General features: G+C 38.0%; 4 protein-coding genes across 4 annotated transcripts; 2 read left to right on the top strand and 2 right to left on the bottom strand.

The window, feature by feature from the left end:
- Positions 1 to 3891: 3891 nt before the first annotated feature.
- Positions 3892 to 5254, bottom strand: LOC103412063 (zinc finger protein ZAT10-like). The gene has a single exon (XM_008350665.4). It carries the CDS (start codon positions 4810 to 4812, stop codon positions 4087 to 4089), a length of 726 nt encoding a protein of 241 aa, XP_008348887.1. The 5' UTR covers positions 4813 to 5254; the 3' UTR covers positions 3892 to 4086.
- An 8025-nt stretch (positions 5255 to 13279) lies between these two features.
- Positions 13280 to 17915, top strand: LOC103445037 (ATP-dependent Clp protease proteolytic subunit-related protein 1, chloroplastic). The gene is made up of 9 exons (XM_008384002.3): positions 13280 to 14358; positions 15782 to 15897; positions 16036 to 16239; positions 16383 to 16487; positions 16598 to 16660; positions 16930 to 17041; positions 17176 to 17237; positions 17317 to 17499; positions 17586 to 17915. The coding sequence occupies exons 1-9, from the start codon at positions 14112 to 14114 to the stop codon at positions 17670 to 17672; spliced, it is 1179 nt and encodes a 392-aa protein (XP_008382224.1). The 5' UTR covers positions 13280 to 14111; the 3' UTR covers positions 17673 to 17915.
- A 3724-nt stretch (positions 17916 to 21639) lies between these two features.
- On the top strand, positions 21640 to 23016 carry LOC139188995 (uncharacterized). The gene is made up of 2 exons (XM_070807186.1): positions 21640 to 21709; positions 21793 to 23016. The coding sequence occupies exons 1-2, from the start codon at positions 21700 to 21702 to the stop codon at positions 22590 to 22592; spliced, it is 810 nt and encodes a 269-aa protein (XP_070663287.1). The 5' UTR covers positions 21640 to 21699; the 3' UTR covers positions 22593 to 23016.
- A 487-nt stretch (positions 23017 to 23503) lies between these two features.
- Positions 23504 to 26956, bottom strand: LOC103445038 (mitotic checkpoint protein BUB3.2). The gene is made up of 9 exons (XM_008384004.4): positions 26568 to 26956; positions 26372 to 26502; positions 26174 to 26256; positions 25586 to 25852; positions 25138 to 25213; positions 24654 to 24734; positions 24083 to 24161; positions 23891 to 23991; positions 23504 to 23793 (listed from the first exon to the last, which is right to left on the bottom strand). Exons 1-9 carry the CDS (start codon positions 26685 to 26687, stop codon positions 23706 to 23708), a joined length of 1026 nt encoding a protein of 341 aa, XP_008382226.3. The 5' UTR covers positions 26688 to 26956; the 3' UTR covers positions 23504 to 23705.
- Positions 26957 to 27283: the final 327 nt, after the last annotated feature.

The raw sequence follows: 27283 nt of genomic DNA on the forward strand, positions 1-27283 counted from the left end.
AGCAGAATCTTACGAAATCCTCCCTCTTTTCCTTCAATTACATCTGAAAACAACTTGTAAACCTTATTATGACCGTCCTTCACTGGTTGTCCGCGGATTCCATTATCAAGAAGTGTATCTACAACCTCTTGCACCAAATTATCCTGACACATTAGTAATTCCCATGGCGTAGATCTACTAGTTGTTAAGAGATCAATAATGGCTGCTGGCACAGAGTTAGCCAATGCTTATTCCCCAAATACCGGCATTGCTTCTTCTCCGCGAAAAGAGGTTCACGAAACAATGGCAAAAAAGAAAGTATTAATTTCACTTCTATATCTTGCATCTATAGTATTTTTGCCTTGGTGGATCTCTCTCTCATTTAATAAAAGTCTAGAATCTTTGTTTACTAATTGGTGGAATGCTAGGCAATTCGAAATTTTTTTTTAATGATATTCAAGAAAAGAGTATTCTAAAAGAATGTATAGACTTAGAGAAACTCTTACGTTTGGACAAAATGATAAAAGAATACCCGGAAACACATTTACAAAAGCCTCACATCAAAATATACAAAGAAACGATCCAATTGATCAAGATGCACAACGAGGATCGCATCCATACAATATATATATATATATATAATATCTCATTCTTATTACCTGTATACCTACATTTCACGTTTAAACAAGAGTAAGCAATTATTATAAAACAAAACTAAGATATTACGCAAGTTTAATTGTCAAGGCCGCGTTTGTAGGAAGCATCTTTGGCCACACGGCAATTAAACCTCGCATTCACACTTGAAATCAAAGCTTAATTAGCAATAATAATAAGCAATTAATTACTGATTAATTTGCTTTTAAATCTAAGGCGTACAAAGTGGGAGAGTAGGAGTGGAGTGCATCAACACGACCAGTGTGATGAGTCTTTGTTAGAGAATAATATCCATTAAACTAAGCTAAGCTACAAAGAGAAAAAGAAAAAAAGCAACATGTTACATCTATGCATGTAGCTACAAACATTTCATCTAGACATATCACATATTTAATGTTTATTTTTTAACAAAAGATATCAACATAAAAGGATGAGAGAGTATGCTAAGTCTTACAATAGGCTAGCCATAAAAATGTAGTTCAAATTCGCCTTTGGCAAGAATCAAACATAAGATTTCTCACTTACAAGTGTACAGGAATATCACTAAACCGTAGTACTAAGTGGCCACATATTTAATGTTTAATTGTGATATTTGCTCGATTAAGTTACCAATCACGTACTTCACCAGTATTTCTTCTAGGTCTTTGTCTTGTATGACAATATGACCCGTAGATCCTCTACACGCATATAGAAGGTTCCGATCAATTTCTTTTACAAGATGATATTTTAAGTTACTCTAATCTGTATGAAAACTCAAATTTAGATGAAAAAACAGAGCACGTTGCTACTGGCACCCGCAAATCCTTTACAAGCAGATAGAAGGTTCCGATTAGTTTCTTTTACAAGATAATATTTGAAGTCACTCTAATCTATATGAAAACTCAAATTTAGATAGAAAAAACAGAGCACACTGCCATTGGCAACTAAATTAAGTTCCAATCATTAAACTAGATTGGAGAAGTGAAATTAAAAAGGTAGAATTCATGCTAATTATACAAAATTAGTCCATGTGGATTGATTCTCACAATAATTAAATATTAAAATAGTATGCAGTCACAAATGTCCTAATTAAGCCACGCAAAAGCTTTACAACGAAATATTAATAAATACTGGACGTAGTAATACATGGTGGTATATTTATCTGATGATGCCCTCTCAACATGTGCATTAATTAAAGGCATGAACCCACGTGGTGTTGGCCTTTTGGCTTCAATGGCTAAAATAACGTACCTGCTTCGTGCATGTCTGTTTATACGTACTTACTTGGCTCACCACAATCACCGCCACCACCAAACCACCAGTGAGGCATATATGCCTGCCTGCCTGCCGTACCTCCGCTGTCACGCTGCATTTGTAGCCCCACCCCTCGTTAATTATAGTATTATAGATCTATTTAGTATTATGATTTAATAATTATTATTTTTTTACTTATAAATAAAAAGTTTTTAGATTCAATTATAATAATAATAAAAAAGCAAAATTAAACTTCGATATTACTACCTTATTATGAAAATGGATCATCTTCAGATCTTTTTCTCAAAATCCATCAAATCAAGGGATCAATGCCGTTAAAATTTGATCCAACAACTACAACCAGGAGTTTACATTAAAAGTTATAATAACTTGAACTGTTTGATCAATTTTCAACAACACAAATTTCCTGATTTTGTAGATTAGGAGGTAAAATTGCTTGAGTTGACAATTAATTATTACAGTAAAAAGGTAATTAGACTTTGACTTGACAATTAATTGAAAATATCCTAATCCACATTCACATATGCCTACAAGATCTGGAGTGCCGTCAGATGTATAGTTATCGAGTTGTGCAGGACAAGGTTGAATATCTCAATATAAAGACAAATGTAAACTTAATTTACTGCACAAATTTATACATGCGATGATAAGTCAAATTACATATCGTAAAAACATTGTTATGTTGTTTTTTTTCTTTTTTTTTATCATTTCTGAAACATTTGTAGGCTTGTAGTAGGCTTGTAGCACAAGGGAGCTTAATTACTCGACTATTTTCTATTAAAATTTGTTTTGGGTATTCCATATGTACCCATAACAAATACAAAGCAAAATAAATAAGAAAGATTACGTAACAAAAATGAAAGAATAAAAAACCCAAATGGAATTGAAGATAAACAATATTAATTAAATAAGGGTTTTTATGAAAAATAGTTCTTGAAATTTATCAAATTCATCGAGATGGTCCTTAAAATTGAAAATCGATCAATGTAGTCTTTAAAATTGGATGTTGCAAATCAATGTAGTACTTCTGTCACAAATCTATCAAAATTTCTATTATGTGTTGATGTGGCACATCATTGGATCTCACAAATCTAATTAAAATATTGTCATGTGGATTAAAAAATAATTAAATAAAAAAACAATTATTTTGTCAAAAAAAAAAATTTTAAATTCCATCATCTTCCTCACGAAGGCTCGGCTGCCATGGCAGCCCTACTTACCTTGACTTGATTTTTGGCACTCGAACATCAGCACCATCACCCATTGAAACATAATCGGCACCACCTCACCACCCAATCAAACCATCTTCTCCGTCTCTAACTCCAATGTACACCACCTTCTCCCCACCTTATCATCCGACCTACTGCCACACCTGAGGCCTAGATCGACAGCCCCACACCAATAATTCTGACGAGTAGCAGAGGATTTCAGAAAAACCCGCCTTCCCCATGGGTTCTTTTTGCTTTTGCTGGGAGTGGATGCTTTTGGTGGAGAGGGATGCCATAGCAGCAAGCTTGAGAGAAGAAGACCACGGAATTTTTTTTTTTAATTTTATTTTGACAAATTTCTTTTATTAATATTTAAATATTTTTAATCTAGCAATAATTAACTAGATTTAGAACCCAATTATGTGTCACATCAGCATATAACAAAAATTTTGAAGGAATTATGACGGAAGGACCACGGGAGCATTTTTGCTCACCACCATAATGGTGTATACTCATCGTACACCTAATCAATTGACACGTTAACTTTCACTTAATCTTGGTTAATTTTTTTCAAAATTGAAAAACTAACATTTAATATGAAAGTTAAGTAGAGTTAAGTGAAATGACACGTGTCAATTGATTAGGTGTATGGTGAGCATACACCATAGTTTATGGTGGTGAGCAAAAATGCTCCCGAAGGACCACATTGATTTATGATGATCATTTTCAAGAACTACATTGAATGATTTTCAATTTTGAGGACCATCTTGATGATGTGAGTCAATTTCAGAGATCATTTATGATAAAACCCCATTAAATAATAACCAATTGGAGACACTACAACATTGTTCACAAACAATGAACGAATTGAATTGTCTGTACAGCATTAACAACTCATCAAATGAAGAAAAAATAAAATTTAAAATTAAAAACATACAGCTATCAGCTAGCTAGCTATACGGCGGAGCTTTGTAATTCACGTAAATCCAAATTAATCTCCACCCAACAACCACCGCGGCTTCTTTCCCACCATCGGGCTCTGCACCTCCTGCTCGCCGGAGAGTTGACTTTTCTTGTCCCCGCCGAACCCTGGCCAGAACTCCGGCAACGCCGGCATGTTCAGGTCAAATCCGTGCTGACTCTGATGACTCTGACTATGGCTGGAAGCCCCAGCACCGCCGCCTTCGGAAGTAGTGACAGCGCTCGTGGCCGCGCTGCCGCCGTGGTAGTGACAGCGCTTGTGGCCTCCCAGTGCCTGGCCGGTGCGGAAGGTCTTGTGGCAGATAGAGCACTCGTGGGTCCTACCGCTCGTTGTTGTCACGGAGGAAGCGGCGGCAATTTGATGGTCGACCATGGCGGCGGCGGAAGAGTCGGACTTGCGGTGGCTGGCCTTGTGTCCGCCAAGAGCTTGGTAAGAGGAGAACCCCTTGTTGCAAACAGAGCACTTGTAAGAAAGGTCTCGGGACGGCGGCTGCGGCGGCAATTCAGAGCTACTAGTGGTGCCGCGGGCGAGCATGATGAGGCAGAGAGCGAGGTACTCCTCTTCGGTTGGCGGGTCTTCGCTGCGCGGCCGCTTAGAGCGCTTCCGTTTGGCCCATGGCTCTTTGGAGTGGATTTGGTGATTGCCGTGGCGACGATCCTCCACCTTTTCAAACGATGAAAAGGGTGGAGAAGGAGTAGTGGTGGTACTCGCGGATTTCAAAGCCTCTAAGGCCATTTTTATCGTAATTTCGCGTGCGCAACGCGGAAAATATGTGATCGATATGGTTGTCGAGATACAGAAAGACGGAGACTGCTTTCACTATTCTTTGGTGGCGGGGAGAGTGAGGAGGAGAGGTGGTGGATTTATACGTGGGATTTGGGGAAGAGTTGGTGAAAGGAGTGAAGTCGGTCAACTAAGGAAAAGGGTAGAAAGGGGAGGTGGAGTGGGAGTGGTGGGAGGGGAGGGAGGCGGTGGACTGTGCTTTTTGTTGGACTTGTTCCAAGTCAAAACATTTGTACGCCTGCTTGCTTTGCTTTGCTTTCTCTTTTCATCCCCTAAACCAAAACAAATCTCACTACTTGCTCCTTGGGTCCTAGTTCGTGCACATCACGCTACATCGAACGGATTCCAACTTCTCTCTCTAATTACTTGTTATACTCGGTGATTACTACTAAATATTTACTAATTGCCAGCGGAAGGGTGGAATCACAAGGCTCACAAGTTTGTCATTTTTTGAATTTACTCGGTTCCTTATCGGGCTTTCACCATATATGTCTCGTTGCCCGAAGACAAGTCGCTAATACTGACTAAGGTTCGCATCTACGGTCAATAAATAGGTTTGTTTTGACCTTATTTTTAGGGTTTACGGTCTTGAGTTTAGGGAAAGATGGATAGGAATAGTGGCAAAGGAGTCCTCAATGTTGTCTTGATGATCCCTGTCATGGAGTTTTAGATAATGACTAGTTAGTTTCTCCAAAATCATCATTGTGTCATTGTGTTTAACAGGATAGGAACTAATTACTATCTTTTGATCAATACTTATAGCACACAATAAACAATTTTATCAGATTCTACATCATGGGTTGGGCACTTATCAAACAAGAAAAAAATTTCCACTTTTGGTGAGTCTGTTGACATAGACGTTATATATGGCATCATTGAGGCTAACCATACACAACAAATCAAATTCCAAAAAATTTAGATTGCAATTAACCATGATGATAATATATCTAAGGGGATAAAACTTCCTTTTGTTTAGATTAGTAGAAAAAATTAGAGAAAAACGACCGAGAGTTTAAGAATTGCCCAAGAGCGTGTGAGCACCGTGCAAATATGCATAAATGGCCATCATTTTGCATTTAGTATTAATAATTTTGAAAGATCTTTCTCGATCTAATCAACCAAATACGAATTGAATGGTTTTTCATTCTCTTCAAATCTCTATTATGTTTTACTAAATGCAGAGGATTTTCATCGAGTCATTTACTTTATAATTCATTCAATTTCACATTTTTGTGATGATTGAGAGAACTATATCGTTATCATGGAAAAAAGAGAACATAGTTATCCAACGTATCCTAATTCTGACTCGTATTCCATCCTTCCTTGTGACTTTCGTTTCTATCCATATCCCCTTCATTGAACCATAAGATTACGTATATTATTGATCTAGGGTTGATACAGTGTTAGGGAAGATGGTAATAAGGAGAATAGACTATATGATCTAGTTGCAAACGTGAGCATAGTCACATAGGCTAATTAAAGTGGATATTCTCTTGTGCACTCAACTTTGAGTCTCCTTTCTTGCAATTTAAATTAGTTTAAAGTATAAAATATTATTTTATATATAAAAATACAACTTGTACGATCTAGTTTAGATGGATCACATAAGCTTCGAAGGGAAAGTTTGGACATAACACGTCTAAAACTAATTGAGGATTATAGTATGAGAGCATCATTTTGGGGTTTTTTGGGGTTTCTAAGCCTACAAATTGCATTTGAGCGAACAAACAAGCAAACTGATTTCGCCGGCAGCAAAAACAAAGTGAGTGAAAACCTTGGGGAGGTTTCACCAAATTCTGTAACTTTCAGCTCACACATACCCATCTATTACAGTTAAAGTTCAATTTTTTTTTTAACAAACTATGTTATCTATACTAAAGAGTTGGAAGTGAGCTAAGCTTTACAATATGACTAGCAATAATATAGTTCAAATTCGTCTTTGGTAAGAATCAAACTTAAAACCTCTCAGTTACAAGTGCAAAGGAATACTTAAAGTTCAAATTAAATTAACAAAATTAGCTTAAAAACTAGTGATATATTTCTCTTTCTACTATTTGAAAAGTCTTTAAATTAGGATCCCTATATGACCCGTTGTTAGAAACCAATCCCAACTAAATTAATATTAATTTGAAGTGATCACAAGACTAATGGTAGGGATAAACACCAAAACAAATGTTAATTGTCATTTGTAATAAAAAGAAAACCCAACACTTGTACAGTGTTCAAATCCACCCCATTCTTTACGTCCTAGCTTACGTCACGCTGAGGTGAGAAAGGATGAATGCTTGCTTCTCTAAATTACCAATTAATTATCGATTAATGCTACAATTATCACCCATTTGTAACATTTCTATAATAAAGATAGCGTATTTGAACATATGTGGATCTCATTCCTATTAAAGAGATGATACAAATAAAGGAAAACTAATGAAAATGGTTTGAAAATTTTGAGTTTTAACAATAAGGACAAAATAAAGGGTAAAGTGAATAGTACCAGGATTTACTTTTTAGTGTAAAAATGTAGTTATTCGTTAAAGTAAACAGTACCGGAAATTTTTCGTTAATGTTCCCTACAAATAATGGTACAAATAAATAATAAAAATAGTATTTTTGTTAATCCTCCTAATCTTCAGTAAAATTCCACATTTGGTGACAATTTGATTGGTGAGAGGATTCTCACCGGATCTTCTTTGTGAGAATCCCATAAATCATCCAATCACATCCGCTCATCGTATATCATGAGGTTAGTTTTCATCAGGTACTGTTTATATTTAATTTTAAATAAAAAATTTACAAATAATTTCTAACCACAAGATGTACAATGAAGGGATGTGATTTGAGAATCTCTAGAATCCTCACAAAAAATATCCGAAGAGGATTCTCATTTATAACATGATTACTAACCCGTTATCGGAATGAGAATAAGGAATCCAATTCCGATTACGGATTATACATGTGTTTACTAAAATTGGGAGGAATCAAAAGCACATGGGGCCCACACAAAAAATGGAATCCAATTCCTGAAATTGGAGGATTTGGATTCCCAACATATACAAGGTATTTGGATTCCGGATTGCCCAATGCAATCGGAATGATAGTTTTTTCCCTTTATACCCTCACTTTCATTATTTCCAAGATTATCCTTTTAACCCAACTCCTAACAATCTCTTTCCATATCCTTCTAGCTCATTAAGCATAATTATATGCTCATTCACATTATGCACAACTCCATACATATGTTGAAGAGAAAAAACTACAACTTGAGCGAGAAAATTTAGATATTAAAGTCAATAATTAAATTTATAAAAAAATAAACAAAATCATTTTAGTATGTCTATGAAATAAAAAAGCAATTTAATTTTTTCTTACTATTATATACTATGTCAAATTTTATTAAAAAAAGTATATAAAATATTTGATTTGAGACAAGGGCATTTTAGTAATCATAGTAGTTTATATTCCAATTTTGCTGAATTAGTAAACAGCTTTATAGAATTATATTTCGATTCCGGACAGTTTTAGTAAACAACTTCAACAGGAATCTGATTTTGATTCCACCTCATTTCAATTCCTCCTCAATCTAATTTCCCATCAATTCAATTCCTCTCAATTTGATTACGAATTAGTAAACGCACTATTATTTGATTGGTCATGCTTTTCCCACATATAATATATATTATATTTGCATGCGGGTCCCACCAACGACCTTTTACTTTCCATATCTGTTGATTTCGCATCGGTGCTTGCAATTTTTGGTAGTTTATTGGTCGTTTAGGCCTTTTGGAAGGAAGAGGATCTTCTACTAAGCTTAGGATGGGATCCTCCTAACCACGAAATTCGAGCCGTTCAAATTTAATTCAACGGTTACAATTATTATAACTTTTAAAGGGTCATCCTGTTTGGAACCGTTTGATTAAATTTGAACGGTCCAGATTTCGTGGTCAAGAGGATCCCCATCCTGAGCTCAGGAGAGGATCCTCTTCCCTTCTAGAAAGGGACGCAGATTCTCTGCCCTCTCACTTTCCGTGTCCTTCTGTTTGTGTAGGCACGATTAAGCCACGTCAATATTTTATATTACTATTCATTTTTGTCTTATTATTTTTATAAATATATATATATATATATATAATGTTAATGTAGTTTAACCGTGACCATACAAAATAAGAGGGCACGAGAGGCAGAGAATCTGCCTTTGAAAAGAAAGATAGCTAAAACTGACGCATTATTAGCCACGTGTGCCTTATTGTCATTCCCATGATTATCCTCGTTGTTTCTAGAAAAGAACCAAAGCTTCTTCTTCTTCTTCCTAGCGATGCTAGTTTTACCAAATTGCCACCCAAAACGTTCAACTCTTGTGACTTAAGGGTGCGTTTGGTACGCAGACGGGACAGAACGGGACGGGACGGAACGAAGGTGTAATTTTTGAAAAAGACATGGGGTATATTTGTCTTAAAATGGTAAAACATTGTGTTCCACAGACGTGGAACAAACCCGTTCCAGGGGGGAGAGGTGGGGCGCAAAAATACCCAAAATCTGTCCCGTGGAACAGCCCGTTCCACCCATTTTTGGCGCACCAAACGCGGGACGAAACGCCTCGTCCCGTTCCGTCCCGTCCCGTCCCACGTACCAAACGCACCCTAAGACACTGAGTTTGAACTTTGAATTCAATGTTTAGGAAGTAAATGCTCTTACTTACTGGGGATTAGGGCTGCTTCAAACCTCTTTCCTCTCTTTTTTGGTTGACTAATTCTATGAATGTGTTCATTGAGAGATTTCTTATAAAATGAATTCAATGATACCATGATGTGTCGGACCACTAATACAAGGTTTGTGTAAGAAGTGACGGTTCATCTGTTCTGTTTAAGTCCTTTTCGCTCTAGTAATTTTTTTCCACAAGGGAGAGTTGGACGTAAAAAAATTCTAGTCTTCATTATTCACTTTGAAAAGGTACATGCTGCCATTTAAATATGAAATGAAGATAACATATTTTTTGTATTCATGCAATATTTCACTCTAAATTCTTCTAAACTACAGAGAATGAAATTCAAACTTAAGTGCATAGAAGAAAGCAAACTATTCTTCCTAACTTGACTAAATTTAAACCTGCAAAAATAAGACATCTTTAACAAATCACAATTAATTTGTTTATGTAATAAGTTTTTTAAGAATGCAGTTCTCATACTCAAACAAGAAGTCTAAGGAAAACTAAAAAAAAAAGTGCGTCCTAAAAAAATTCATCTTGTACTTCAAAATCAAAACAACATCACAAGAGAAATGCTAAGAAAATTATTTTAAAGTGGAACTTTTCAGAATAGTCTTTACTATCACAAAGTTGAATGTTAATTTTTTTGACAACGTTATAAAACATTGTGTTAAAAACATAAAGTGACATAGAGTCGATGGAGAGTTTCACTTTTGAGAAAGACTGCTTAGAATTTGTCGTTTTATTTAGCAAGCTAATGGTGGCAGGGGTATTTGTGTAAAAACACTATCCAGTGAGCTTGGCACAGGCAGAGTGGACTACAGAGTGGCTCCAACGACGCGCAACCAACCGTCAAGCATACGACACGCTACGCGCTTCTCTCTTCATATTTGGACACGTGGCACCTTGCGAAGTCTTGAGTTCACATATTTCGATAACCGACAAGCAATTAGCAATTGCATGATAACCGCATATCAAGCCGTCCATCTATTTGGAGCACCCAATAAAACGGCAGGTGGAAGTGGCTGGTGCATCGTCTGCCACGTGTTACTAGTTTAACGCCTTCCGTAATGAAATTGAAACTATTAAACTCGGATGTATTTTGTTTGGTGTATGACTAGGGTAGAGCTCTCATTGTCGGTTACCCATGCGATGAACTCAAAGAATGGAACTCAAAAACCATAATGTTGGAGTTCAGAGTCGAAACTCATGTTAGTTGAATAATTATAATTTCTTATTGGTTTGTTTATAAAATTTGTTTCTTGCTCTTCTCATTACTTATATTGAATCGATGACTTTGAAATCATTCGAGGAAAATATGTATCGTTAAAATTGTTTAGGTGAATTACTAAAGTTTTTTCTGAGTTAGATTTGACTCTTGCCTTTTTCATTATTTGTAAGCAAGCAAAGTTTTATCACTTTTTGGAATTCTTCTTCCTGATCGCCTAATCCGAAATCATAGCACAACACAAGCCGCCCTACCTCCAGAGGCTTTGGTTTGCCGGGGGCGGATCCACTTAGGTTTTGTTTTGAAAATGACTTGTAAATGTGAAGCTACAAGGTATCATACCTTGAGAATTAACTCAAAGATTTGAATACGCAATTAGAATTGTTGATTCAATCAATCAGACCAATCTAATCGAAACCAATTATTGAATTTTAGTCTTCTTAAATATATAACTAGAGTCATAAGACACTGTATCTAAGTTGGTGCGTGATATTTTCTTTAACCACATTGAAATCTCTAATAAATTTTAAGGAGGCCACTTTATGTACATGTAAAATCATGATTGACAAAAGACTCAACCAAGTATTTCATTGATACGTTAGGTATATTTACAACAGCTTTCTTTGTACAATAGATAGTCCTACAAACTAATAAGAATTACAATTATAAACAAAAAATTAAATAAACAATTATAACTAGAACATTGACTTTCTAACAGTACAAACTATCTTCTTGTAATTTAAATCTTTTAAATAACATCCTACTTTACCCTAAAATAATGCTTGGAGGCATATATAAGAGAGAAACTATGCAGATTTGGCTAAACAAGTGGTCGGAATTCGGAAGCCAATAGAATCAGCACAAAGAAATGTCGACATGGGGAGGGACGTAAGCTTGTTGTCCAAGTCATAGTGAGAGTGGCGGGGTCAAATTAACTTTGGCATGCTCCATGATAAATCCTACCCTACAAGTTTGTCGGAGTAAGAGAGTCGAATTCTCTCTCTTCTAATTTTTTTTTTTTTTTTTTTGAGTCTCTTTCTATTTGAATGGTCACGATTAAGCAAAGTCATTATTTTGTGTTGGTTTTATTTTAGAGAGATAAAGATAAAGAAGAAAACGACAAAGGAGGGGAGGGGAGAAGAGAGGGAATGAGAGGTGATTCAAGGGGAAAGAATTTTATTCCGATTACTCTGTTATATATATATATATATGTATGTATAAAGTGAAAGAAGGTACGAGTAAAGCTGCACATAATCACTTCCATTCTAGGGTTTTGGTTACCGAATTTGATTTGATTTTAATTACTTGTATTAATCTGGATAATCATTATTAATTTTTTTCCTTTTTCTTTTCTGTGGTGTAGAGATGAATTGGAAACTTCAAAGAACCTAGGAGGAAACCCGGAAATGAACATATTTTACTATCTTATCTTTGTAATTTTGTCTTTTCATTTTTCTTTTGTTTTCTGAGAAGGAAAAAAAAAAAAAAAAAAAAAACTCACATGCACTGATCTGTTTGTTGGTAGAGGAAAATTAAATTTGAGACCATTGGGCACTAAAAAAGTTTGTGTATTATATTTTACAGTTGTGCCATTAAAACATTTTGTAAGGTTATTTTTACTCAAACTTTGGCATCTTACCAACTTATGAATGCTTAGTTGTGAGTTGAAGTAGGCTGCAATTTGTGTTATGACCAAAAAAGAAAGTAGGGTAGAGATGGGTTGGTTTAGGTCCAACTAGAACAAAGGGATTAGGTAGTAAGGGCTAGTTTACAACTTTACAACGAGAAAGAGCAGCATGGGTTAGGGTTAACTTGGAAATTTTGATTTGAGTTCAATTCAAATCAAATTAATATGTCAAATTTCAGTATCGGTGTTAGCAGGGTGACCATGGGTTGGGCCCTCGATTCTAAGGTGGATGGAATAAAAAAGAAGACGGTGGATGGAGTGGAGAAGAACACTCGAGTTGGGATTGGGAGAAACGTTCCGGGTCGGGGCCTTGTATCCTCATATTCTTGGACCCCCCCCCCAACTGATAATTTCTTGGACCCACCTCGCCCTGCCTCATTTTGAAACCTAAATCATTTTGTCCTTGCCCTGTATCTGTCCCAAACCGCCTCGACCCGCCTTGACCCACGAGCTAGGGCTCGTTTGCCCACTTCTAGTTAACTTTGTTCGATTGTCATGTCTCGATCCCGAGTTACGTTCAGGATCAACACGTGACTTAAATTGTATCGGGACAACCACATAAAGTCAGGTTAGATTCAGTACTTCAATAAAATACATACACAATCATTTATAAACAAATGTCATAGTTTTACAAAGTGAATTATTGAAAACAAGCCATTGATTCAACATTATAGTATCATTTCTTTTTATTTAATGGTTGCACCTAATCTTAGGGTTAGACTATTTACATATCATGTGAAAGGATCAAACCAATTGTAATTCACCATTTTTTTTCAAGCTTTAAAAAAAACTTGTACTTCCACAATTTCTCATGGCATTACTTATTCAATAACCACTCAATGGAACTCGACATGCATGAATAATTAGATTCTAGAATACTCAACGAAACCATATCGGAAGTGGGATTCCAAACCAACTCGACAAAATCTAGAAGAATATAGGGTTTCAGACTAACTCAACTAAACCTAATCAGAAGTGGGATTCCAGACCAACTCAGCAGAATCCAGAGGATATAGAGTTTCAGACTAACTCAAAGAACCGATCGGAAGTTGGATTCTGGACCAACTCAACGGAATCTAGAGGACTATAGGCTGCCAATGAAGGTGGTTCAAAGAGTAGTCAGTTGGTACCATGCTTTTAGATTGGCTAGTGGTCAGCCGAGAGCCCCAGAGCAATTACCTCAGGTTAAATGAAGGACTCCAACTGATAGGTGGGTCAAGGTTAATGTGGATGGAGCTACACATCTGAAGCATAATGTGGGTGGAGTGGGGGTGGTAATCAGAGATTAGTCTGGGAAGTTCTTTGCGGTTGGAGCGTGGAGGAAGGACGGGATTGAGACTGCACTCCATGTTGAGCTGTTGACAGTGCTGGACAAAGAGCGATCCAAGTGGAGTTCCAAAGGAACAGACCATAAACACTCTCAATTACGTACTTTGAGGCCCAATTAGAAATATTTCGACCCAACCCACACCCGCGAGCCCATGGATTATGCACTCTGTGGAGCATCTCCTATCTCACACGTATGCACCAAAACCTCATACTTCTCTTGGCCCTGTGTGCTTCCCTAAATTAACATTCTACTGCAGAACTCCACTGTCCTCAGCTCCGAGAAATCCCTCTCTCTGTGTTTATCCATGGCGACTTCTCTGCTTTCTCCGCTCTCAGCTCCGCCGTCAGCCGCCGTAGACAGCATCCAAGGTCGACAAGCAGGCGCCTTTAATGCTGGGATCCCAAACACCTTCCTTCACGGCACCAAGGTCGTCGCTGCTCCACCTCTCTCTTCCGGAAGGTTGAAATCTCAGGGACGCTTCAAGCCTGCTTATGCCAAGGCTTCGAACCACGTTCCCAAGCAGTTTAGGCAGGAAAATCTTAAAGATGGATGTGAGTTTTCACTACCCTTTTGCCCATGTCGTCCAATTTTGTTTTAAGCGGGAATTTGCGATTCATTTCGGTCGGTGGATCAAATTTCCTATGTGGGTTTTGTTTCCTTTCCCAATTTTTTTTGTTTTGTTGTTTTTTTGGTTTTGGGATGGGAGGTTTTAAATTTCAATTGAGTTGCTGCGTAAAGAGGTGAATATAGGTACCGTTTGGTACGTGTGGGACGGACGGAATAGAGTGGGACGAGACGTTCCGTCTCTCGTTTGGTGCGCATAAAACAGGTGGAACACGCTGTTCCACATGATGAGTTTTTGGTGAATTTTCATTCGCGTGGAACACAAAATTATAACCTCTCCGTCTCTTCTTCTTCCTCCTTTTCCATCTGAAGGCATCTTTACTCCCTCTCCGTCCCGTCTCATTCCGTTCCGTCCCATCCCATCCGCATACCAAACGATACCATAGGGAAAGGTGAAACTTTGAATATTTAGTTGTTAAGCGCATGATATTTGAGGGGACAATAGGTTTTATTTGGTTGAATGTAGTAAATTTAGACAGGATTGAGGGCAATTTCATGTTGCCATGTTACTATCAGGCATCATTATATACAGGAAGAGGAACTGTTGGCTGAACTAGAGTGGTTGTGCTCTATTGGTATGTCTACAGTAGAATGAGACTGACCATAGTTTGGTTGGAGAAGTCAAGAGAAGCGCGTAGTTGAGGATTGTATAATTTGGATTAGTTTACGTCTATGTGTAGTGGTTGAGTGTATCCAAAAGTACTAAAAGTTCAATGCTTATTATACTTGGGCATTATTTATGGGCTATGTCGATAAAGGTTTTGTAACCATTGATGTTAACAACTTGTTCGTGTAAATCTGGTTTGCAATCGTTGCCTGTGTAGGAATGGTCTATATTTTCAATGTGGGACATGGGTTTCAAAGCCCGATTGCCTCGTCAGCTTACTGTATGTATTGACACTGATTTAATATTTGCCTTCTTCACTTTTTGTAATCTTCCTCACTTACCAGTATTCAATGACTTAGCACATTAAGTCCCTCTTTTCATGCTCTGATACCAAAGTTTAGAACTCATGGGCTGAACTTGCTCTTGAAAATGGGTTTGCAAGAGAAACAAAATCAATACCCACATATGCTAGAAGAGGGTGGTTCTGTTTTTTATTCGATGGGGAAAGTTTGTACCTTAACGATTAATATCAAGGTTTTTAAGGTTGCCATTATCATGGATCTTAACATCGGAAGGGATTCTTCTGATATATCAATATTGCAATTTGATTCAATCCTTTTTATGCTCATTTGAAACGTGAGTCTTCTGATGCTTTAATTTCCAAAGAAACTTGGAATGCCGATTATAATGAGAATGAAAAAGTCTAATTTCCTCCTTGCATTCTTCATTGTTCTCATTTGCAGTGATGGATAATTTTAAGAATGTGCCCCATTATCTATATGGCCTTTCTCCTGCCCAAATGGACATGTTCATGACAGAAGATAATCCTGCCAGACGTCAGTCAGAAAAAGTTACAGAGGTTCACTCCCTATGCATCTTAACCAATTTTAAGTGGCTCGATATTAACAGAAGGGCTAAGTGGATTTCAGTTAAACTAAACTAAATATGGCATATCAACTGACTAGACATGTTCTTCTTATCCAAAAAATTTTCACAGCAAAGCATCTCATCTGCCAACAACTACTTGAATCATGGAGGGATGTATAGCATGTCAGGCATGGATGGCAAGGGCCCTTCACAATACAGTATGAGTGTGAGCATGTATCGGGGAGGTGCAAGAGGAAATGGAAGACCCCGAACTGCTCCTCCTGATCTGCCTTCCTTACTTTTAGATGCTCGGATATGCTATTTGGGCATGCCAGTAAGAGATTATATATATATGTGTGTGTGTGTGTGTGTGTGTGTGTATTTTAATTATATTTTTGCCAACAAGATTCTTTCTTCACGAACCATTTTTTCATTTTGTACTGACTCAGCATTTTACTTTTTATCTGACTTCTGTAGATTGTACCAGCAGTAACTGAGCTTCTTGTCGCTCAGTTTATGTGGTTGGATTATGATAACCCTTCGAAGCCTATATACTTGTACATAAATTCATCGGGGACACAGGTTAATATTGGAAGTAATTATGAGTGCAATTTAACATCAAAAGGTTTCCCCCATCATTTTCACGATTTCAAAGTATTACCTATCCGTATTAATTTTGTGGTACATTTTAGAATGAGAAGATGGAGAGTGTTGGATCTGAAACCGAAGCATATGCGATCGCTGACATGATGAGTGTAAGTATTATTATCAACTCTTGGAGGTTTTTTCTTTATATCTATTTATAAATGGAAATCAGTTAAGTTACGCAAATACAATGGTAATTTTCACCGTGTAGCATATTTGCCCGTTATATAGGATGATATATTTTTGCAAATGTGCAAAAATCAGTGCCATGCCAGTATGTAGTCTGTCATCTCATTGGGAAATAATATTAGTTGAAAAGCCCTAGCATTTTCTTTTCCTACCAAACTGTCTGACCTGCTTTTGATTTATCTGCACGCAGTATGTCAAATCGGATGTGTATACTGTGAATTGTGGCATGGCATATGGTCAAGCCGCACTGCTTCTGTCACTTGGAGCAAAGGGTTTTCGTGCCGTACAGCCAAATTCCTCCAGTATGATTCCATCTTCAAATGTAGCATGCTTTGGACACATTTTCATACAATACGGGAAGCTGTAAAGAGGGTGTTGTTTTTTGCACCCCTATTTTTGTGCACTTTTTTATCACTGTTATTATGTTGAATCGCAGCAAAATTATATTTACCAAAGGTCAGCAGGTCAAGTGGGTTAGTCATCGACATGTGGATTAAGGTACTTTGTCACGTGTTCTCTGCTCTCCATTTTCTCTCCATCCCCTCTCTCACTCATGTTCTGTTGAAACTTCTATCAGGCCAAGGAATTGGATGCAAACACAGAGTATTACATTGAGTTGCTTGCAAAAGGAACAGGGAAGTCCAAGGAAGAACTATCTAAAGACGTCCGGCGGCCCAAGTATTTTCAAGCACAAGAAGCCATAGAGTACGGAATTGTAGACAAGATAATAGATTCACGTGATGCAGCATTTGAGAAACGGGTACTATTTTCGTTGCAATTTTTTTTTTCCCATTAATCTCTCTGCTGCGCCTCTTGCAAGTTCTGAAAGAGAATTTCTTTGCTCAGAATTACGACGAGATGCTTTCTCAATCGAGAGCTATGAGGAGAGGAGCAGTGGGTGGTCCACAAGCAGCTCCATCTGGACTTAGGTGATTTCAAAGAAATAAACAAAGGAAGGATTTGAGCTAGCCCTCTCGTCTCTTCCGTAGCTAGTGCATTGGTGCCGGGTTCTGGCTTAGGACAGTGATTACGACGACCCATTTTGTGATGCTTCTGATCCCGTATATGCAGGTAGTTTCGGGAAAGACTTTTGTCAAATAACCTATGGAATGTTGTCTCCGGGGAAGCAAACTGCTTGTAGAACCAAAACTATTTAGAAAGCTCGTTTATTGTTTACTTGTGGGTATCATCAGTGTATTAAATATCGATAATATCGGCGATATTTCGTCGATATTATCGTTTTTCAGAGGCTCCGATATTTTCCCACGTATTCGTCTCATTATCGTCAAAATATCGCGATATATTCGATATTATCGAAAAAGTCGTCGTGGATCCGTCGTCGAAAAGGTAGTCGAGGCTGCGTCGTCCCCCCAGTTGCCCAGATCTCTCTGCAATCCATGCTCAAACCCAAGATCTGCGCCTCAACGACGCCGATTCCCCCACCGTTGTCGAAGTCGCGGCGAAAGACCTCGCAGAATGGATCGTAGTTGTAGATCCAGAACCCGTGGTCTGTCCCCACGGCGAAGCAGGCGTGGTCTTGGTTGAAGCAGACGTGGAACAGAGACGGAGGCGAGCACGGCGCCGGCGGGGCAGGCTCTGGGGGGAGGAGGAGAATGGGTGGTTGTTGTGGAGGTTGAGGTTGGGGTTTGGGGGCGATTGGGGGTCGTGGTGGTCGTCGCTGGAGTCAACGACAGAGGTGGGGTTGTTGTCGGTGGGATCGGTGAGGAAGGCGAAGAAGGATCAAGAGAACTCGCCAGAGAGTTCCTGGGTTCGTCGACGAGGCGGAATACGCGGACGAGGAGGAAGGCGAGGGAGGAGGAGAATGCCATGTGGAAGAAGGATCAAGAAAGGTCTCTGTGCGTGTGTATAGGAGAAGGGAGAAGAGAGAAGGATCGAGAATTCGAGAGATCTATGAGATCTGTGTGTGTGTTTATGGGAGAAGGGAGAGGGAGAAGAGAGAAGGATCCAGAAACGAGTCGTGTGTGCGCGTGTTGTTGTGCGTGTGTGGTGTGCGTGTGTGGTGGCGTATGTGATCCCTGTGTGTGCGTGTGTGTGTGTGTTGGTGGCGTGTGTGTGTGTGTAGGTGGTGTGTGACGGTGTGAGAAGAAAAGCATCTAAATAATTCAACTTTTACAGCTTTTAGGAATGGTACATTTTGACAAGACAAAAATAATGGTGGTTTCATGCATCAAGATTCAAAACCGTGTGCCACGCGTGATATTCTTTCACATTCTCAGAGGTGGAGTATCAGATGATCACACATTTTTTGACCATGGACAAAAATAATGGTGGTTTCATTCAAAAGCATCTAAATAATTCAAAACACAGACAACTTTTACAATTACAACTTGTACAATTTCAGAACATGGACAAAAATAATGGTGGAGTATCAAACCATGGACAACTTTTACAATTTCAGACCATTCAAAATTGTGTGCCACTGTGTTATTCTTTCACATTCTCAGAGGTGGAGTATCAGATCATCACACATTTTTTGACCATTCAAAAATTAAAACCTCTATTACACCTTTTCGTTTCTTCTTCTTCCCTTACCCCTTTCAGAGTTATTCCAGATCTATTCCAAAGGTTCAACACAAAGGGTTCCATATTTAAGGTAAGTTTACGAACTTATATTTATATTATTGTAATTTATACTTTCATGTTAATTTTTTGAAGTAATTAAGTAATGTTGTATAATTATTCTCTAGAATAATTTTAATATGTTTAATGTTATTTATTATTTTATTATCAAATTGGATTATTATTCATTAATATTAGGTCTTATTATTCCATATTATTTTTATAATTACTTAAATTCTTACAATCATTTTCTTTACTTCCTATTTAATTCTTCTGTAAAATAACTTTACTTCCTATTTTCTTTACTTCCTATTTAATATGTTTCTGTCACTACTATATTTTTTGGCCAAAAAATAATTGCCTAATTTTCATGAAAAATAAATATAGGTACGTTTAAGATGTCCAGTTGAGTTACTAAACGTGATCCAGCTTGGGAACATGGAGACCTAATAGACAGAAACAAACATGGCACAATTTGCAAATATTGTGGTCGGGTAATGAAGAGTGGCGGAGTGACACGACTTAAGTACCATCTTAGTGGATTAGATCCAACATATAATGTCTAACGATGCGATAATGTCCCCCCAGAAGTGAAGGCATTCATCAGTACATTATTAAAAAATAAAAAACAGCAGAAGGAAAAGATAACACATGGAATGGAAAATATTCGAGCTGGGCTACGAGGATAAGTCTATGGCCAAACGGTTGACAGTGATGATGATGACGATGAGGACGAATGTGATGATGACATGAGGCCTGAAGAACGACGCAGTTTGAAACAAGCATTACGTGCCTCCAAATAGTCAGCATGGGAAAGATAACACCTTCATAAAATTCCTAATAGAGCACAAGGTTCCGGGACAAGTGGTGGTGCACAAATGAGACGGGAAGGCAGTCTTAGAGAATCACAACCAACACCACCAATAGCCCTAAGTTTATATAAGTCATCCAAAGCATGTCAAAAGAGTGTTTGGAGTTATTTCACTTGAGGTAATGTGAAGAGGGAATGGGGCGTCTAATTAGCAAGTTCTTTATCTATGAAAATATCCATGCTGAGAAAGCATCATCACATCATTTCAAAAATATGGTAGTGGGATGTCAACAGGCCGGTGTTGGAGTACAACCTCCCACTCCCTATGAGATAAGAAACAAATATTTGGATATGGAGTATAAAGACATTGGCGAGTATGTTAACAAGTTGAGGTCAAAGTGGGAAACTAATGGTTGCACAATCATGTGTGATGGATGGACTGGCCCGACCAAATTGTCTATCATAAACTTCATGGTATACTCCAAGGGAAAGACAATTTTTTTTAAGTCTGTTGATGCTTCAGACCATATAAAGAACTACAAGTATATTTACAAATTATTGAGGGATGTAATCATGGAGGTGGGAGAGCATAATGTTGTCCAAGTCGTGACCGACAACAGTTCTGCATTTGTCAAAGCTAGAAAAATGTTAATGAAGCATCATAATGTGTTTTGGACATCATGTGCAGCACATTGTATTGATCTCATGTTTGAGGCAATGGGGAAGAGAGAGAATGTTGCTACTGTGGTAAAAAGAGTTAGAACGATCACAAATTATATTTACAATCACGGTTGGTTGTTGGCAAAAATGTGTGAATTTTGCAAAGGAGACATTATTCGTCCAGCTACCACTCGATTCGCCACCAACTATATTGCATTAGACAGCCTACTTAAGAAGAAAGCAGGGTTGAAGCAACTATTCACTAGTGACGATTGGGCCAACCACAATTTGAGCCGCTCAAATGCAGGTCTTATGGTGGAAAGTATAGTGCTTGATCATGCTTTTTGGACACAATCAGAACATGTGTGCCAAGTGTTTAAACCTCTTTACAAAGTTTTACGGATCGTTGACACAGAAGTGTATCTTACTATGGGGGCAATATATGAGTTTATGCGTGTAGTGAAGGATGAATTGGAAAGAAAACATGGTGCAAGATGGGTCATAAAGATAATTGAAGACCGATGGTATAAAACATTATACCACGATTTGCATGCAACAGGTATAAATTATGTCATAATTTGCAATTCATTTCTTTAGTTGCATAAGTATTATTTCTCTTATTATAGTTTGTGTTTCTTTGAACAACATATTATTTGAATCCTCAATACCAAAACAGACCCAGTGTTGGAGATGATGGTACCCTTATACGTGTTGTACATAATGTATACTCTAAATTAGACCCTACATCACCAGCAATTGGCAAATTTGGAAATGAGGTACACAATTACTTAAATTATAATAATTACTTTGTTGGATTAAATTAACACGATTTATTGAATTCAGCTAACATGGTTTAAAGATGCAAGAAGAACTTTTGGAGAACCAACATTAGTTGCTGCTCGAACAAAAATGTCTCCTAGTGAGTGTAAACATATTTCACGATAAGTTTATAATAGAATTTGTTGGAGTTATTAGGCTTATCAACATTGTTTTTCATTGTAGCTGAATGGTGGATCATGTATGGGACCGATGCACCAACTGTGAGAAAGTTAGCAATCAAAGTATTATCACAAACAGCTTCCTCATCTGCTTGTGAAAGAAATTGGAGCACATTTGCACTCATACACACAAAGCAAAGAAATAGGTTGGCTCATAGTCGGTTGGAAAAATTAGTTTATTGCTACTACAACATGAAGCTTCAAATTCGAAATAAGGAAGCAGAAATAGATCATGTCGACCGTGGTGACCCACTAGATGTGTTTGATATTGTTGCTAAAGATGATGATACAGAGGGTAACCAACTTTATCAATGGATTAGACCTCTTCATTTAGATGATGATGAAGGTAACCCAGCTCCTAGAGTTGCTGAAGAAGCACGTAATGAAGGGATAAATGTAGAAAGAGTATTGGCGGAGGAGGTGGGATCTAGCAGCGCTGACTCTTTGGAAGAACTTTTGCGCCCGAGACTAAGAAACACTGGAATTCCACCTTCTTCCAATCCTACACAACCACAACATCGTGCTGATACTAATGATAGCTCTAGTACAAGATCAGGAGGAGACTCACCTACCACCGGAGGTGGGAATGATGAAGGATATAGTGGAGCTGGAGGTAGTGGTGGTGGATATGGAAACTATGTTGGACCACCTCCCGGATTTATGAGCCTCTTCATTGGTGAGGCAAACTTCACGCATGCAACACAGGATGAGGACCATGGCAGCAGGCGGGCAGGACCAGGAATTGGTGCCATAAGGAAGGACTATACTCGTAGAGAAAGAGGCAAGGGGATTTTGTCAAGTTAAGAAGATGACTCGTTATCTATAACTTCGGACTCTGTTGGAGTGGAAAATAGTAACTATGGTTATACTCATAACCAACCATTTCCCTACCCTTCATATCCCATTCCTGTTGGGATGGAATCGAGCGACTCATGGAAACAATCCGAGACTCAATCTTCAAATGATTTTGCTTATGAACAAGGTCAACCAATCTCGGATCCATATGGGTGGCATGTTAACAATTACATGCAAAACTATTTTGAGGATTTATCATTTGATAACTACTCTTCACAATACACTCACTCTACACATAGAGATGATGAAGATAGTGAAAAATTTGAACTCATAGGAACTCTATGTGGTACTAAGTTACTCATGTATCTTACCATGCAATGTATAAAGTGTAAAATATTGTACTAATTCATTATATATAAATGATTATGGTGTGTTTAAACTTCTTTAATTAATTACTACATATTTTCTATACTCACAATGTTTGCCAGCTCATTATATAATCAACTTGATAATGTTAAATCCATCATGTAATGCATTTCCTTCCAATTTTTTATGATAAACTAATAGATAATTGACTTAATAAACATCCTGCAGAGTTTCAATAAAAATTTCCAAGTTTTTCTTACAATTTCCGTAGTTTCCATATTATTTTTATCGATATCGATATTATCCTGATATTTCCATCGATATTTCCGTGTTTTCAGACTACCGATATTTCCGATATCATCAATATTTAATACCTTGGGTATCATGCACCCTGTATTCATGCCGATACTTTCAAGTAACCACTTTATTTCTATGTTATTTTGGAAGAATTTGGTTACCATATATCTATTTCTTTTAAGCAAGAAAAACATAAACTTGAAGGATTTTCAGAAGGAAAATCAACAAAAGGAGATAAAAATGAACTCAAAAACCGATTGGAAAGGAGGCATTCTATGTAAGATGAAATCATAACAAGTGCGTTACAAAGCATCATCGTTTCTAACAGCGGAAGAAGTTTCGGAAGATGGCCGAAGACTGGTACACATGGCCTCTTTACATATTTTGGAGCCTTACATCGTCAAATTAAACAAACATATCCGGAGTAACTAATACGAAAGGCAAAATACTTTACTTCATTTACGCTGGCGGATTAGGGTACGCTTTTGGCTTTGGCTTGACCTCTATCTCATTTACGCTTCGAACGAAGATGGCATCTGGCTCGTGGCTGCAAGATGAACAGATGACACATTAGATGGACACATAAATGGATGGACAGATGAGTAAAGTGATGGAGAGGGAGCGAGTGACAGAGATGTGCTTACGGTTTATCCCCCTCTTCATACGTGTAACTTGATGCCACAGCCAATAGGCGGCCATCTCTGCTAAAAGAAAGCGCCGCAATGCTTGTTGGGTACTTGGAGTACTGGCAAAGACGAGCACAATGAAAATTTGTTATAATTGTAATTTCTCCATGGGAGAATTATATATCAGTGTCGCCTAAGGCAAAATATTACCTGATACAGCCTCTTCTTGTTGTTCCCATCCCATACGTTCACATAGCCATCGCAACCTCCAGTAGCAAAAGTACCATAGCTGCAATTGGATTGCATAAAAGGACTAATAAGATAATGCACAAGTCCCAACTATCATCAAGCGAAAGTATGTACCAATTTCTAGCTTGTCCACATGACAGTCAATGATGTACAAGAACCTCATTCTCAAACTCCTCTGATAAACTTTATTAAAGCAAGAGGTAAGTGAATCCGAAATTACTAAAGCCTCCCTCGAGCTTAATTTAGGTTTTAAATACCTACATCCCGACTCATAGATCAAGTATAATCCAAGCCATAATCTATCACATAAACAAGGAACAATTCTAATCCTTATTTTCCAAACCATTCAACCAGAGAATAAACCTTGAACGAAGTTGACTACTATGAAATTCCCAGATGTAACTATTGTTGCTACAAGATGCTTTCAACAGGAAACCAGACATGATCTATCTTTTTTATGACATCAATAAATCAACGTATAAAAAGTTTACGAGTTTAGTACGCAAAACTTTAACGGAAGAAAGTAACTTACATGGGGTGGAATGCAATTGCATTTACTGGGTACACAATGTCCCTTCCAGCCTCTGATTTTCTATGACACTTAAATGCATATCTGCACAAAGGTTATTACCATTAATAAATTAAGAATGAAGACGCTGTTTGCATGATATTACATTTATGCATGCTTGCATTGCGAAGAATAGTATCCTTGAGAGGGCCCTATCTCCAAACCAGTTGACCAGCCACAAATCAGTGTGACCATAAGAGGAATGCTGCAGTTATTCTACCGAAAAACCTACAAGTGTACATTGGTGAACTAACAGAGGCACACTTTATGATGATGCCACACCCTCATTTATGAAGAGAGAATCATACATATATCAAGAACAACTTATTTAGTGGTGGTGGCATCAAAGATGTGTACATCTTAAAGGATTCCTAAAGATATGAGGCAATGAAACTGAAAATATCAGTCAATGTAAAGAAAAATTTCTCACTGATAGCTGAATACATACTTTTTGGTTTGACTAGCCTCCGAAAGATCAAAAAATTCCATTGCAACCCGTCCTTCAACAGAACTAAGAGCATAACCTGCAAAATGTGATCACAGAATCAAACATGAAACAACCAACAACATCGATCAATTCCATTCCCCAAACAACTTATATTTTGTAGCTCATACTTTTTTAAAGGCTCCCTAAAACGGAAAAAGCCCTTTTCTGTGAGCAAGGAAAACCAGTGGGGATGGTTAGCCACAAAGCAATGCAATACCCAAAGTACCAAGATCAAGAAAGAAATTTTTTGTGAGGTAGTGTCCTGAAACAGCCTTGGGAGCAGCCTCTCCATAAAATGGGGGTAAGGCTAGCCGACATTCACCTCTCCCAGACCCTGCGTAAAGTGGGAGCCTTGTGCACTGGGTACGACCTTTTTAGTGTCCTGAAACAGAAAAGCTATTAAAGTTACCTGTTCCATTAGGATAACAACGCACACATCGAGTTTGGTACTTTAATGAAGACTCCCTCCGTTGCTCAGGCTGGGACATATTTCTCAGATCATAGACATTGACATGTCTTCCGGCGGTTGCAACCACTAACCGGTTTCCTACAAGTGAAAGAGAATAAACACGCTCGGGTTGTGGGTATGACCCAACAAGGGTTTGCTCCTGTCCACTTGCACCTCTAGGGTCCCAACACTTCACTGTTTTATCCCAACTACCAGTGATCAACTGACCTGATATTATTTGCACATAAGAGAATTGGTTACAAACTCAGAGTCTTACATTATAAGGAAACAAATTTTTTTGCTTTCAAACTTACATAATTAAATGTGATTACCGGAAATACCAATTATAGCAGAGATCATGATTTAAGGTCGTTTATAGTCATTCAACGTCAAAACTCCATTCATACTAATAAAGCAACTATTACAACTACGCACGCTACAAAATCTGATCAATCAACCGATTTGGGGCAAAAAATTCTTCAGAAAAGTTCTTCAAGTTTTGATTGGAACTAATTTCAAATGTAAAAATTGATGGTTTGAAGATCATACCTGCTGCATAAGAGTACTCGATGCAACGCACTGGCGCGTCGTGCCTTCCTAAGATGTCCTCCTTACTGGAGCTGAATACGAACCTGGGGTATTGACATAGATACACAAAGCATCAGAGTTAAGAGATGGGTTTTTACAGCAATTTCCGAGCAACCAAGCAGAAAAAATTAGGGATTTTGGGTTTGTGATTTTAATTACCGCCTGACGGTGTTGTCGGCGCCGGCGCTGAACCCGGAGGAATCGTCGTGGAAGCAGCAATCGAGTACGGGACCGCCGTGCATGAATTCTCCACGCAGCACATCGGCGCTGGCGTCGTACAATCGGACTGTCTGCGAATGAGAGAGAGGGATTAGAGAGGAAAAGTGGGGAGAGGTAGGAGGAGGCGAGGGCGTACCTTGTCCCAAGAGGAGACGAGCAGGTGATCGCTGTGGTTGGAGAAGCGGAGGTTGGAGATGCCGTCGGTGGGGGGGTTGGAGAGCTCTCGGCCTGGCGCCGGCGGAGGCACAGCTGTCATGGCGCGATGGTTCGGAGGGTGTGCGAGTAATGTGATGGAGAGAGAAGGAATGAGTTTTGGGGTTTATGAATTTTGAGAGTGTTGAGATGGAGAGTGGAGTGATGAGAGAGAAAGAGAGAGGGAAGGGCGGTTTGAAAATGTACAGAAAAACGGCGGTGGTGGTTTTGTTCCGGAGGTTTTCGAATTCAAACGAGGGATGAGGAGATTGAGGATACTCTCCTCATCCTTCCATTTGAGTTAGAAATCATTACGTTTAATTTTAAATAAAATAATTAAAATAATTTTAATAGTACGATGAACGAATACAATGTGAAGATTTATAAGATTCTCACAAAGAGAATCCTGATGGGATCCAAATCCTCAAGCGAGGGGATGTCTTTTTGGTCCTTTCAAAATAGGATAATACTAGGGAGACCAAAATTTTAGATAAAATTTGTAAATTAAATGACATGTCACTAACATGATGCTTCTTTAACTTAAAAAATAATAATAAAAACTAAAACTAAAAGATGCTTATCTATCTTGTATGTGAGAAAAAAAATAAGGAGTTGTTATTAGCAGTTCAAAAATCTCATTTTACACTTCAAATTTTGTAT

This window comes from Malus domestica, chromosome 10 (genome assembly GCF_042453785.1).
Source record: "Malus domestica chromosome 10, GDT2T_hap1".
NCBI lineage: Eukaryota > Viridiplantae > Streptophyta > Magnoliopsida > Rosales > Rosaceae > Malus > Malus domestica.

Coding starts and splice junctions, on each gene's coding strand:
- LOC103412063 (XM_008350665.4), bottom strand. CDS start 4,812: ATGGCCTTAGAGGCTTTGAAATCCGCGAGTACCACCACTACTCCTTCT.
- LOC103445037 (XM_008384002.3), top strand. CDS start 14,112: ATGGCGACTTCTCTGCTTTCTCCGCTCTCAGCTCCGCCGTCAGCCGCC. Junction 16,488..16,597: donor TAAATTCATCGGGGACACAG/GTTAATATTGGA, acceptor GGTACATTTTAG/AATGAGAAGATGGAGAGTGT. Junction 17,042..17,175: donor CGTACAGCCAAATTCCTCCA/GTATGATTCCAT, acceptor GTTGAATCGCAG/CAAAATTATATTTACCAAAG.
- LOC103445038 (XM_008384004.4), bottom strand. CDS start 26,687: ATGACAGCTGTGCCTCCGCCGGCGCCAGGCCGAGAGCTCTCCAACCCC. Junction 26,257..26,371: donor GCCGACAACACCGTCAGGCG/GTAATTAAAATC, acceptor TCAATACCCCAG/GTTCGTATTCAGCTCCAGTA. Junction 24,735..25,137: donor GAGGCTAGTCAAACCAAAAA/GTATGTATTCAG, acceptor ACCTTTGTGCAG/ATATGCATTTAAGTGTCATA.